The sequence below is a fragment of the Meles meles genome, chromosome 11 (assembly GCF_922984935.1).
Source record: "Meles meles chromosome 11, mMelMel3.1 paternal haplotype, whole genome shotgun sequence".
Taxonomy (NCBI): Eukaryota; Metazoa; Chordata; class Mammalia; order Carnivora; family Mustelidae; genus Meles; species Meles meles.
Genome location: NC_060076.1, coordinates 55,971,142 through 55,986,365, shown reverse-complemented (window position 1 = coordinate 55,986,365; position 15,224 = coordinate 55,971,142). Strand labels below are relative to the sequence as shown.

At 35.3% G+C, this 15,224-nt stretch overlaps 1 protein-coding gene across 9 annotated transcripts in view; it reads right to left on the bottom strand.

The window, feature by feature from the left end:
- The window catches only part of MPDZ (multiple PDZ domain crumbs cell polarity complex component), a 166,396-nt gene that overhangs the window by 110,531 nt on the left and 40,641 nt on the right, over positions 1 to 15,224 (bottom strand). For all 9 annotated transcript variants that reach the window (XM_046022442.1, XM_046022448.1, XM_046022450.1 and 6 more), the window contains 4 exons: positions 3,636 to 3,845; positions 3,101 to 3,240; positions 2,249 to 2,462; positions 1,400 to 1,528 (listed from right to left, as the gene is read on the bottom strand). In XM_046022442.1, coding sequence (XP_045878398.1) covers positions 1,400 to 1,528; positions 2,249 to 2,462; positions 3,101 to 3,240; positions 3,636 to 3,845 — 693 coding nt within the window. The remainder of the gene's footprint in view (positions 1 to 1,399; positions 1,529 to 2,248; positions 2,463 to 3,100; positions 3,241 to 3,635; positions 3,846 to 15,224) is intronic.

Here is a 15,224-nt window from a genome sequence, read left to right as displayed (position 1 = left end):
TTTATTTAATTTTAATTAATTTAAACTTGAATTTTAGAAGTAGCAAGTAGCTACAAGCAGCTACAGTATTGGGTAGTGCAGTTCTATACTGAAGACAAAGCTCAATTTATTGCAGACCAGTCAACTGGGGGAATTTCATTAAATACTATTAGAGGCTGGCTAATGTTTAAAAGGGAGGAAATATTCATGTTACTGTGCTACTGTCAATACCTCTCTGATAAAGCTGCCATTAAACAGGCCTTTCATTTAGGAATATGAGAAATATTTCATGAACTGACTTACTAGGTTAAGTTTAAACATACAGTGCAAAAACGAACGACTTTATAACATGATGTTATAACCAAAGAAAAAGTCACTTAACACTAGAACTTCTCAAATTAAAATAGAAGTTGTAACTAGGAACTTTGCAGCAACTTTCTCACATATATCCAGCAGTGTCACAGAACACAAATGGCAATACCAGCACAAACGACTCCGAGCGATAAAAACGGGCTGTGCTTCATTTACAAAGATGACACAAGTGACCCATCACTAAAGGGACTTGTTTTTTCTCCCAATAATAAAGTGTTTTTCTCTCCATAATACCTTGTGGCTGTAAAGCAGCTGTCTAGTTTTACAAATACGATTTGTGATCATAAAATAAAGGGTAGCTACCTCTATAATGATCAAATCCATAACCTGGGCTTTAGTCTGTCGTTCTACAAGAGTCTTAAGATCATTGCCTCAAACTGTAACTTAAGGGGCACCTGGCTGGTTCAGCTGGTTAAATCTCCAACTGTTGATTTTGGCTCAGGTCATGATCTCAGGGTCCTGGGATCAAGTACCACACTCAGCAGGGAGTCAGCTTGAGATTCTTTTACTCCCTCTCCCTCCACCCTACCCCTTGCTCTCTCATTCTCTCTCTCTCTCTCTCTCTGAAATAAGTAATTCTTTAAAAAATAAATAAATAGAACTGTAACTTAACATCAATGTCCCTCTTCAAAGATCTTTCTCCCAGGGTTAAGAACACACTTTCGGGGGCACCTGGGTGGCTCAGTGGGTTAAAGCCTCTGCCTTCGGCTCAGGTCGTGATCCCAGGGTCCTGGGATGGAGCCCCACATCGGGCTCTCTGCTCGGCAGGGAGCCTGCTTCCTCCTCTCTCTCTCTCTGGCTGCCTCTCTGCCTACTTGTGATCTCTGTCTGTCAAATAAATACATAAAATCTTAAAAAAAAAAAAACTTTTGAAAAAAAAAAAAAAAAACTTTTGGAAAAGCCCCACAAAACAGAAGCTTCTAACTCAGCTTCTTTGACATCACATAAGGCCAAAGTTTCTTCTTCCTAAGAGAAAATATAAAAGATGAAGGCATATAATTTCATAAAACAACATGGAGTTGTTGTTTTACCTACTGGAGTAGCTTACCTGGTCAGCTACTCCTCCAGGCAGAATGGTTTTTACTATCACTCCAGTTGCTTTTCCTCCAACGATGCCAAATCCTAGTCCAGATCCATCGTTCACCAGTTCAATAGTCTCCACATGCTGCCAGTGAACCTGAAAACAAAACTCCTATATGAGTTTAAAAAATTGGGGAAAACTAAAATTTTATTATGACTGAGATTTTTGTGATTATTTTGTGATTGGTACCAAATAATGGAGTTCGGATATAATAGTAAGCCTTAACAATGTCCCTTTCATTTAATATATTTCCCTTTCAACAGATTGTTATTGCTATTGACATAATCATTCTTGAATTTATCAATACATCTTTTTAGTAACCGCATTTAACCAGTTGAAGATAGGCACTGACTTGCAAGATTCTTTGTAGAACTTCTAAAAAAAGAAAAAGATCAAGGAAAAATCATCACCTGTTAAGATTATCTTCTATAAAATCTTGCTTCACAGGATTTCAAAGTAGAGGACTCCTTAAAGTCACTGACTGCTAACTCAAAGACTATAATTCTGTAATTTATAAAGCAAAAACAAGACTATTATCTGTCTACAGATAGAATCAGGTTTATTGAAAAACGGATTTTTTTTTTTTTTTGAGGAATGTGGTCAACTAGAAGAATACATAAAGAAAGGTAAAAGTTGACTTAAAAGGTAGTAACTTAATTATAGTTAAATAACTAATATTCCAATGAGGGAGAGATAAAAGAATAAAATAAGAAAAACTCATGAAATACAAGGACCTAGAAAAAATGGAAATCTGTAGACTACCAAAAAGAACTAGAAAAATAATATCTGTCCCTTTTACAAATCTTACGTACTCACCGGGTTAGAGTGAGCTGAAATTGTGCTGGCTGCAGATGGAGACCGGGACACTATGGGGCTGATGAGTTGAGGCAATGAGCCTCTGGCAATAACTAGCTGGACATTATCTTTGGCTTTCTGCAGGATGCTGATAGCCTGCTGATGTGTAATTGTCTGATCAAGTGCCTGTCCATTGATAGCAAGGATCTGATCGGTTTCCTTCAATCTTCCATCTCTAACAGGAATGAAGAAAGGGGTAAAAGACATCTGACAGCTCTCAAGAAAATGACAGCTTCTTTGGCATACATTTTCAGGTTACTTTTAAGCCAGTTTTCTAATGTCCACACTTTTTAAGCTTTTCCCTGCAATTTTACTTTTAAAAATTTAAGTTTGGGCTCCAGTTATCCACTCCTAATCAATCTCTCCCATTTAAAAGCCACCTTCGTTATAGCTACTCACTCAACTGGTATGTTTTGTCTTAGATAAAAGCAAAGGTGGATACGTTTAGTTGTTGCTTTGAACATATTAATAAAATACAGCTCAAGTTATCATGGGTCACTTGTATACTTTCCTATACTGCAACTTCTAAATCTTATCAAAAAGATCCCACTTAATAATCATGAGACTAATGTCCTACTCAAATTTTCCTTTCCTTCCTTTTTAAAAAGTGATTATCACTGCATTTAAAAGATACTCTCCCTTCTAAGGACTTGCTTTTTATCACAGTAATGTTAAAAATTTCTAAAAACTGATTAATAACAGATTACATTAAGTTTCTGTTTTTATTCATTTTCTTTCTCTAAATTTTCCCAAGGTCTTCAACACCTTCTGAATACAGTATCAAAAACAGAGAAGATGCCATGAAAGTCTTACCTGTGGGCCACACTGCCCTCTTGGATCTCCTGCACGAATATTCCCAGTTCACCCCGGTTTTCACTCCTGAGTCCCACAACACTAAACCCAAGGCCTCCACATGGAGGTTTGAGGAGCTCAAAAACTTCTACGTGGCGACCCTGCTCAGGAAACAAGGCAAAAAATAAAACTGAAAGTTAATCACTCAATTCAGTTATTTTAGTAGTGGTATTACTAAGTTTAAAAAAATTATTTAGAAGAATTTCCTCAGATAACCTTTATCACTCATCACCTAGAATGATGTATTTTATTATTGATCCTGAAGAATTAAAAAAAAAGAAAAATGAAACAAAAATTTCTTGACCATCCAATCTCACACAAAATTCACTTCTTTTCCATTTCAATTTTTTCAGATGTTAAAAATGTCCTCATAAATATATTTAACAATATATGTTACATATTTATATAATGTAATATAAATATCTACATAGTCTTCCAATTATTCAGGACTTGATTACACTGTTCTATTGTAACTAACAAGAAGAAATATTCTCACCTGGGCCATATTTTTGATTAGTTGATCAAATTCATCACAAGCAGGTTTCCCATTGACATGTGCAGTAGCAGATCCTGTAAATGCTTCCAGATTCCCATTATTTGAAGATGATAAGAACAATTCATTTTGCAGAGGAGGAATTACAGCTGGGCTGAGATGTGGAATGTGAGCATATTCAACATTTGAAATTGCCGATGTTGTAGTGTTTACCTGAGAGCAATATGAAGATTATTAACAAGTCTGACATTGCATATTTTGTAGAAAACATCCAGAAGGGTAATAATAAACTACATATGAAATTTTAAAATTTCCATTTCCTTTGATTGAGCTACTGAATTTCCAAGAAATTAATTTCAAAGAGAAAAATGAGAATAATACACAAAGATGTGTGTATAAGGATGCTCAATGCAGCACTATTTATTAGATAAGAAAAATGTCAAAACCCTCCTCCAGTGTTCAACTTTAAGGTAGCCATTAAAACACACACAAATATATATATTCACATGCACACTGAAGTGCGAAAGGCTAGTTATCGACCAATGTGTACAGTATGACACAGTGCACATTCAAAAAAGATGTTTATATTTTTATTAAATGAGGAAAAATATACACATTATAAAATATTATAATAACATTAGTTGTCCCTGAGAGAGACAGCTATTTAATCTTTTATATTCTTGAATTTTTAGAATAATATACATAGCAAAGAATTTGGTCTTTCCTGAAAAGAGGTCTGACCTGTATTCCCAGCTCCTAGGAAGGAACCTCTAAACCCTTGGAGCTTCCAGATATTCATGGTGAACTCCAAGTCCACAAGATACCAGCCCAAACTGACACTAAGTTAAATCGCGTAGGCAGTCAATCATGCCTATGAAATGATACCCTAATAAAGTTTCTGACTCAGGTGAGCTTCCTGGGTTGGCAAGACTCCGTGCATACCGTCACACACCAATTCGGAAAAGGAAACATTTTGTGAGGAAAATGGAAGCTTCATATTTGAAATCCTCAGGCTGTACTATGCATCTCTTCTTTTGGCTGATTTCATACCTGTATCCTTTCAATGGACCATAAGCATGAGTAGAAAAGCTTCCAATAAATTCTGTAGGTCCTTATACTGAATTATCATACCTGAGGGTGGTTTGGGGAACATCCAGAACTTGGAGATCATCTCAGAAGTAAGGTGGTCCTCTTGTGGATTCTTCCCTCTAACATCATAGGTAGACCTTAACTGTTTGCTCCTGGTATCAAAAGTCTCCAACAGAGTTGGAAATCTGGAGGATTATGCCCTCAAGCCTTTCAGTTTGGTTAACTCCAGATACAATGACATAAGTAATAACAATGACAAAAAAGATAATTCCATTCTGGAAATATGATTACTTGTATGTGTCTATTACACAGATTATCAGGTTAAAGCTAAATAATTTCCCATTTCTGTAGGATGTCCGTACTGCAAATTTTTACCCACGATTACTTATCAGAAAGAGTAAATCAGTAATGCTTTTGGATCACTCTCTGAACTCATCTCCTGCACTGTGTCCCTCACCCAGCAGGATGCAGCTATACCAACCTCTTCACAGTTCTTCAAAGCAAACTGCTCACTCTATCAGCCATGTACATCCTTCCCCCAACATCTAGATGCTTATTGCTTAATTTCATACAGGTGTGCTCAACTTCATCCCAGAGAAGCCCTCCCTGACAACACTACCCAAGACAGCATCCCACCATTAATGCCCCACGAGCCTACCCTGTTTCTCTTCTTGGCACTTGCCATGGACCCTGTTGTCAGGGAGCTTCCATCCCAATCTCTGTGGACAGACTAGAATGTAGAATTCCCCAGTGAAGGAATTGGACTATTTTATTCTCTATTATGTCCTTCATTCTCCACAGGAGTGCCTTGCACAGAGCTGGTATTCAATATACATTTGCAGAACAAATGTTTATTTTTTTAGGGACTTACTCTGATTTCATCTCCCCAACAACTCTCCCTCTATCATTATTTCCATTTTTCAGATGACAATATTACACAAAGGCACACACCTAATAAGTAGATTATGATCTGGATTTTTTCAAGAAGGTGTTCCTATGTACTATACACATAAGAAACAGTCATTTGAGGTATCATTTCTAGAAATAAGACATTAGGTAAAATTTACATTGACAGAACAATCAAAATATTTTATAACATATCACTAATCCATGCCTAAGAGCTTGTTACCTGTCCCTAAAATTAAATACCAACTTATACTGGCTTATATTATACTGGCTATCTATAGTCACAGATGAAATAGAGATCACTGAGTTGAGAAGAGGGTTTTGGGAATCCTTTCAAATGGTTATTTTAAAATCTACAGCAAGCATGATCAATTATTATTTTTTCAAAAGCAAGCTCCTTATGCCAAATTTTTTTTTTTTTTAAATCCTGAGCCATGGCAACTTCAGTAAAGTCTGCCAGCAGAAGATACACCGCTCAGGTTGAAGCAGATGGCATAATGAAATCTGTGACAGGCTGAGGATCCCACACACCAAGACCTCATGCCTATAGTATGTTTCCATAGGAGAAAAATATTTGGACTTCTGCTACGGTAAGCCAGAATGAACAAATCACATTCCAAGAACAGAGAGTTTATCTATATGAAGTTAACTGGTGAAACAGAAGCTCTGAGTTTATGGAAGACAGGTGTGAAGGCACTCAAAAGTAAAGTTACAGGACCAGAACAAGTACAGTACTATGAGAATCATAGAAAAGTACTGAACATCAATGGTCTTTTCCAAATTTGTTAAGGTTTTTACCAATGTCAATGACTCCTCCTGTCTCCTCTTGGCCCCTGAGGTCTATGTAAATGTAAGAGTAGAGGTTAAAGAGATCATGTATCTAAAAACTACAATTTAATTATATCATCATACAAAAGGGTTGTTTTTAAATGTGCAGATTTACACTCAGAAAAAAGCACAAAGGCACCTTTGACTCTGCCGTAACTATTTAATAAAATGGCTATCAGAGCTATGATCTCCTTGAGAAACAGGAATGGATCTTATTTGTCTTGATAGACCTGTTCATAGCAGACACAGCATAAATGTTTAATTAAAAAAGCTTGACTCCCATCTTGGTTTATAAATATAAAATAAACAGAAGAAAACACAACTATCTGGTGATTTTTATATACAGATAAACAATCTGTATGATTTATGGAAGTTGCTAGTAAATGAGCAAGAGTCACTAAATAATTATCTGTTCTCTGTTTAAGTTCTGGCTGAATATTTCAATCTAAAAAGGCTTTTTATGGTTTTAGTAAATAAACATATTAACTTAATTTATGGATCTGAATTAGTGCTAATACCTAAAACATAATAAAATGAAGATTATGTAAATTACTCAATTAAAAAGTCAAATTCTGGGGCGCCTGAGTGGCTCAGTGGGTTAAGCCTCTGCCTTCAGCTCAGGTCATGATCTCGGGGTCCTGGGATCGAGCCCCGCATGGGGCTCTCTGCTTGGCAGGGAGCCTGCTTCCCCCTATCTCTGCCTGCCTCTCTGCCTACTTGTGATCTCTCTCTCTCTCTCTCTCTCTGTCAAATAAATAAATAAAATCTAAAAAAAAAAAAAAAAAGTCAAATTCTTTGTAAAAAGGCAGGATGAAATACCCTTCACATTTAGAAGTATAGATCAAGCCTTCTTTTAAGATGCAGTCGGGGAGAGAGGGGGTCCCTGGGTGGCTCAGTTGTTTAAGTGTCTGACTTCCACTCAGGTCATAATCCCAGAGTCCTGGGATCCTCCCCAGGTAAGGATCCCCACTCATCAGGGAGTCTGCTTGTCCCTCCACCCCTCCGCCCACTTGTGTTCTCTCTCTCTCCCTCTCTTAAATAAATAAATAAACAAAATCTTTAATAAAAAAAAAAATAGGATACAGTCAGAACAGAAATTGGTTGTTATTTCAAAAGGCCAGATAAGGTAGAACTCATAACACAGCACAGATACATAACCTAAGTACTTTCTTTTAACTTGAAGCATGGATGCATTCATTCACAAATATCTTGATGCATGAGAGCTCCCCACTTCTTTTTCACATGAACTGCACTCATTTAATATGGCATTATTTTCCATCTCAGTCTCTTTAAGATGAAGCAAGAATGTGGACACTTGAGAAATAATTTCATTTAAGAAACCCAGATTTTTATGAGATCTTTGATCTTCAGTGTTTTACAGTTTGATTATACACAACCAATTTACCAGTAACTGTTATCCTTTGCCATAAATTTTTATATTATATAACAAAGTCACATAACTATAAAAATAATTATGACAGGTAAAACAGCTCTAAAAATGACTCTGGTGAATCACATTTACCTGGGAACGGCTGCAGAAGTACACACAACAAAATGTCTGAAAATAAGTGTTTTGCGCTCTAAGGATCAGCCATACATATGCCTTGAAGGACAGTGTCATTCTGTCTAGCAAGCCACTTATTTGGAGGTGTGCTAAGAGAGCTGCTTCTGTAACAGTATCCCAAGAAAACAAAAAAATTCTCTTTGGTTCTATACACAATTAAGCTGACCCTGTGGGAAGAGCTACATCAGAGTTAACCCCTCCATTGAGATCAATCAAGAAAATTTATAGAAAGTGCTGTGAAAAACTCTTTAAAGGTATCAGGAAGAAACAATCACTTCTGCCATATTCTAGTCATCAGAAGCAAATCAATAAAGAGACCCCACAAAGAGAAAAGATCACACAAGAGCATGAACACCAGAAGGCAGGGATCATCTGTGTCCATCCCAGAGGCTGACTACCACAGCACGTCATAGTAAAACTGCTGAAGGCCAAGACAGAGGGAAGATCTAAAGCCACCAGAACAAAAAGGCACCTTATCTTCAAAGAAGAATAAAACTGACAACTAAACTTCTAAGTTAATCAAAAAATAGAAGACAATAGAATTTAAAAAACTAAAAATGAAAAAAAAAAAAGAAGTCAACTTAGCATTTTCAGAATACCATCCCTACACACACACACACACAGACAGTACTGCTTCCGAATTCTACGAAAGAAAAACACAAGTAAATTCTCAGAAACACAAAAGATCCCTCATGAAATTTCCCTAATGAAGAAAAAACACTGAAGAGCACAAAAAAGGGTATAAAGATTTAAGTAAATCGGGGCACACCTGAGGGGCCCCGTCTATTAAGCCTCTTGATTTCGTTTCAGCTGATCTTGGTGTCATGACATGGAGACCTGCATCAGGCTCTGCACTCAGCAGGGAGTCTGCTTGAGATTCTCTCTCTCTCTCTGCCCTCCCCCCATTCGCTCTTGAACTCTCTTCCTAAAATAAATAAATAAATCTTTTTTTTTTTTAAGGGAGTAAATCTATGGCAATGTCTTAAAACAATAAATAAAATTTGTGGAGTTTTAAATATAGGTAGGAATGAAATGAAATATAGGTACGTACATAATAATTACACAGAAGACACAAGTAGGGTACAGGAGATTGAACTGTACTAAATTCCTTTCATTTTCCAAGAAGTAGCAAAAGTTCTAATTAAAGTAAAATCAAAATAAGTTAAGGGTTATATATCTGACAAAAGACTCATGTCTGGTCTAAAGGAAAAAAACTCAAATCTCCATGCTAAAGAAGATTCAATTAGAAAATGAACAAAGACATTTCACCAAAGAGGATATGTGGATGGCAAATAAGAACACAGAAGATGTTCAGCTTCATTATCCATTAGAGAAATGCAAATTAAAAGCACAAAGAATATCACTATATACCTACCAGAATGATTAAATAAAAAATAGTGACAGCACCAAATGCTGGTGAGAATGTGGAGAAAATGGCCTGCTTGTGCAGTGCTGGCAGGAATGTAAAATGGTAGAATCCCTCTGACAAAGAGTTTGGCAGTGTCTAAAAAAACTAAACATGCATTTATCCTGCAACATGGCAATTACACTCTTAGGCATTTATTATACAGAAATTAAAATTATGCAGATGCAAAACCATGCAGCAGCTTTATCTACAAGAGTGAAAAACTGGAAAGAAACAAAGGGTCTCTCAAGAGATGTGTGCATACCATGGAATAATACTAACTAATAAAAAGGAAGAAAAGATGAATACACACAACAACTTGGATGGTTCACAATAGCATCATGTGGAATGAAAAAGGGATAATTTCAAAGGTCCCATACATTATGACTATGTTTATAAAATTCTTGAAATGATTTAATTATAAAGACAGAAAAGTTGCCAGGGGACAGGGATGGTGGCAGGGAGGGAACAGGGGAGAGCAATTAATGAGTAGCACAGAGAGATCACTGTGGTGATGGAATAGTATCTAGATTGTGATGGTGATTACACAAATCTATGTGAGACAAAGAATGGCACAGACTGAAAAAAAAAATGATAGACATTAAACCATTATCAGTTTCCGTGGTTTTGATTTTTTATTTTAATTACCAAGACGTTACCACTGGAGATAACCTGCTGCAGTACACAGAGGACCGCTCTATACAATATTGAAAAATTATTGAGAATGTATAATTATCACAAAATAAGGTTTTTTTAAAAAGTTGACTCAAATAGGCCAAGGATACTTACTATAATCTTTAGGGTAACCACTAAAAGAATAATAAAATTAAGTATCAGTAGTGTGTTAACAGAAGAAGATGAAATAAAAAGTGAACTAATACCAAAAAAAATGAATAAACAAGACAAAAAGAGAAAAAGGTCAATTAAAGTTTATTAGCAATTAAATAACTACAATTTTAAGACTGTATAACACAACAAAACACATAGATGCTATTCACTGAAGATACAAGTTAATAACAGAAAAGATAAAGATGAAAGGAGAAAGATCCACCATATATACATTACAGAGAAGATGCCTGGTATACCTGCCCTACTATCAGATGAACAGACTTTAAGTCAAGAAGCATTACTGGACATAAAGAGGGACAATTCATATAGATAAAGGCTCAATTCAGGAAAAGACAAGACAGTCTAAGTCATCTAAAAATATAACCTCAGGGGCACATGGGCTTGCTCCCTCTTTAAACGTCCGCCTTCAGCTCAGGTCATGATCCCAGGACCCTGGGATCCCAGCCCAAAACAGGGCTCCCTGCTCAATGGGGAGCCTGTTTCTCCTTCTCACTCTGTTGCTCCCCCTGCTTGTGCTCTCCTTCTGTCAAATAAATAAATAAAATCTTAAAAAAATAAAAACAAAAATATAATCTCAAAATTTGTAGGGCCAAAGGACTCAGATCCAAATGAGAAACAGACAAATTCACAATCATAAGTAGAGATTATAACTTATCCCTTTCAGTAACTGATAGAAAGGGGGGAGGGGAAATCAAGGATATGAAAGATCTGAACAACATTCTAAATAAAGTTGATAGAGTCAATATTAAAAAAAGCAGCTCTATTTCCTAGGAGGAAAAAAAAACAAACAGAAACTAAAACTTAAAAAAAGATTGCATTTAAAATGATAAAACTGGGGCACGTGGGCGGCCCAGTGGGTTAAGCCTCTGCCTTTGGCTCAGGTCATGATCTCAGGGTTCTGGGATAGAGCCCCGCATCTGGCTCTCGGCTCAGCAGGGAGCCTGCTTCCTCCTCTCTCTGCCTGTCTCTCTGCCTACTTGTGATCTCTGTCAAATAAATAAATAAAATCTTTAAAAAAAATAAAATAAAATGATAAAATTATTTTAAAAAGCTGAATACAACCTAAAGTTTAGAAACAGAGCCATATATATATATATGGCCGCATGATTTAGTGTGCCAGTGTAAGGGAGAAAAGAATGATCTTTTCAATAAATTGTTCTGGTTCAAATGGATAGTCAAATGGAAAATTAACATACATACTTTACCTCATACACAGCCTAAATTTAGAAGCTAAAACAAGCTTCTGGGAGAAAATCTCTATACCCTTGGCATAACCAATGATTTCTTAAGTAGGACAAAAAAGGCAATACACATAGAGGAAAGGTTATACAAACTGGACTTTATTAAAATTAAAAAAAAACCCTCTGGTCATCAAAACATATAACTAAGAGAGTCAAAAAGCAAGACACAAAGCAAAAAAAAAAAGACAGCTGCAATACAAATATCCAACAAAGTTGTATTCAGAAAAAGAAAAAAAAAAAAAAACCTGTTTTAAGTCTGTAAAGACTGACAAACCAGTAGAAAAATTGGCAAAAGACTTAAAACAGGAACTCCACAAAGGAGGATATCCAAATGATCAAAAGCATATGAAAAGTATCATTAGTCATCATATGATACTACAACATACCCCTCAGAATGCCTACAATTAGAAAAAGAGGAATTTAAAGCTGACAGTAGCTAGTGTAAGCACAGATGTGGAGCCATGAAAATTTTCTTACACTGCAGTGAGAGCACAGATCCACAACTCTTTGGAAATCAACTGGCAGAATCTACAAATGCTGAATACATACCTTAAGACTCAGAAATTTCACTTGTAAGTAAACATCCAAGAGAAATCCATATTTAATGAACAGCAAAGGACATGTACTAGAACGTTTATGGCAGTTCTGTTTATAATAGCCAAAAACTAGTAAAAACTTACTATCAACAAAGTACAGATATAGTCTAGTACATTCCTACAATGAAGAATGGAAAGGGACTACAGCTACATATAATAACACGAAGGAAAATCACAGACACAAAGACAAAGCCAGGAACAAAGCATGTATACTCAGATTGCATTTATATAAAATTCAAATACTTACGGGTAACAGTCAAAACAGTGTATGAATCTGACTTCTACAAGGAATCTAAAAAAGCCAATCTCACAAAAACAGAGAGTAGACTGGTGGTTGCCAGGGGCTAGAGGACGTGGGGAGGTGTTGATCAAAGGTTATAAATTTCCAGTTACAAGAACTTCCTGGGGATTTAATGTACAGTGTGGTCACTAAAGTTAACAGTACTCTATGGTATATTTGAAAGCTAAGTGAGTAGATCTTAAATGTTTAAACCACACACACAAAAAAACATTATTACAGAGGTGACAGATATGTTAACTAACCTCACTGTGGTAATAATTTCACTATGTATGTGTCTATCAAATATCACTTTGCGTACCTTAAACTTACACAGTTATATGTCAATTTTACCTCAGATAGGCTGGAAAAAAAAAAAAAACTGATTCTTTGGGAAGAGGATGAGGACCAACTAAGGGGATACAGAGTATTGTGGAGTGTTAATAATTTTCTGTACTTCGATTTAGGTGAAGAGTTGTATGTGTACATTCAATTTATAAAAAAAAAAAATCCTTGAACTACTTAATTTTGACCTTTACTGTATGTCAATTCTCTCTCTGTCTCTCTTTTCTTTAAGTTTGTAAGATAAGTGATAAAATCAGAGCACAGAACCTGGCACTCCGATGACTGATAAAACGTACACTTCTCTGAAAGAAAAAAGGTACTTTGAACAGCCTCCATATTATCAAGCTAAATCTTCTGACAGAAACTTAGATTTTAAAGTTCAATTACCAGGCATTCACCTTAAGTGAAAGAGAATATAGAAAGTGGGTATCTGAAGATGAAGCCAAGTCTATTACTGTGATGTATGACTCTCTGCAGGCTTGGTATGGTTTCAACTGGCTAATTCCCATCCACAGAATAAATCCTTCAACAAGTGCTCAAGTCAAAATGAATCCTCAGCAAGTGCATTTTCACCTCATTAGCACTCGTAGATTTTCTTTCTCAAAGATTATGAGTTTTTATAACTTGTAATCATTTAATTGCCCACCAAATTAGAATAAAAAAATAATCATTATGTCATCTAATACTTTTATATTGAAGTATGTTGACCCACCCTAATACAAGGTTGATATATTTGTATGAGATTCCAAATTAAAATTTTTTTCAATAATTATACAAAATTAATTTCGTTCCAAAAATACTTAAAATATCAATGTCTTAAATATTTTGATCATATAAATATGATTATGTACCTAAGTTTAACCAAATATAACATCTTCAAACATGCAGATTCACTTAACTAACTCTGCTAAAAAATACTGAAATGCTGACGTCTTATGTTTCATATATCCCTTCTGGATTGTTAACTGAAAAGGAAGTTAATATTATTAGCTCTATTTTAATGGCTAACATCAATCTTCCCAGAAGTACTTATATAACTGTCTAGAAAAATGATTGCTTAGGATCAAACTGAATTTCCTAAAGCATTTTTATATAGATTATCAAAACCTGTTTACTGGTCCTGTTATTTCAACTATTCTAAACCCATAGAATAGCAATGAGAATAAAGTAACCCAAATGCTTATATAATTTGATGGATATTTCTATCATTTCAAAGCTAAAATATATATTATCTTGTATTAAGCAAGAAAAATGACCACTGCTTTTACAACCTTAGTTCTGGTAGACTTTAAACAAATTTATAAGCATATATTGCTAGTTCAATTTCCCCATTTTTTGTTTGTTTGTTACTCCCTAATATAATGAGAAATAAAAAATAAAGCACTCACTGGGGAATTTGCCATAACAGGTGCACCTCATAGAAATGCAGACTGTTTTGTTTTTTTGGTTTTTTTTTTAATCTGCACCTTGTCTTTTCTTCTTGCAGAACAAGAAGAGTGCCTATTTTCTTGTGAATTTACAAAAATGCTGTAAAACACTCTCTGGAACTGATCCCAAATATGAAATGCAAAAATGGATAGGATACCAATGAAGTACAGCATCTAAAATGGTAGCAATCATAGGAAAAAAATTTTAGACATAATAGAACTGTATTTCAAGTTTGGAAGCAAGGGAGGCCTCCTTTTCCATAAATCTTTCAGTGAAATACTGATTAGAGCACAACTCTGATGCATTATTGAACAGGCAAACCCTTGCACAGTAATTGATGGTGGCACTCTGATTTAATGATCCTTATTTTTAAAGCTAATTAAAGAAATTGAGTTGCATGTTCAAAGGGGATTAGCTTAATGTGACGAGACTATTTTGGACATAAAGTACCTCCACAGCTCCTGAACTAAACACGATACAAAATGAAGCAGCAAATTATAACGTGGTGGGAAGGGGGGCCTTTTCTGATGGAATAAGAATAATTTCACATTTTCTCTGTGAATTTCGTTTCATTCATTCAGATACTTACTGAGCACTTCAAATGTCTAAGACATTGGGCTCTAGGGGATGGGACAGTATCTCTTTATCTCTTTAAGATAAAATGCTTTATATAATCACTAATATGTTAGGGATCCTATAAAATTGCTCCACCAGGCATAGTTCACACACCTACTAAGATAGAATACTTTTAATAGCTATGAATTGTTAAACAGCAAAGCAGATAGTGGACAAGAATTTGTAGTTATTCTTAAAGTAGCCATTGAAGATCACTGGCTGATAAATTTAAAATGTAAGATTATTGAATTTAGAAAATAATTCCTTAACCCAGAAATATTTAAGCAGTCATTCTGAGTAATCAGAATGTAAATTTTCTGCATCTGCCTCTGTAAAGTTTCAGTGGCACATTTTTCCTAAAATTCCCATGTGCTAAATAAAAAAGATAAATCATCAACCAAGAAACTCAAGATGAAAGTAAAGAAAAAAATGAATTAAATAGTATCCAA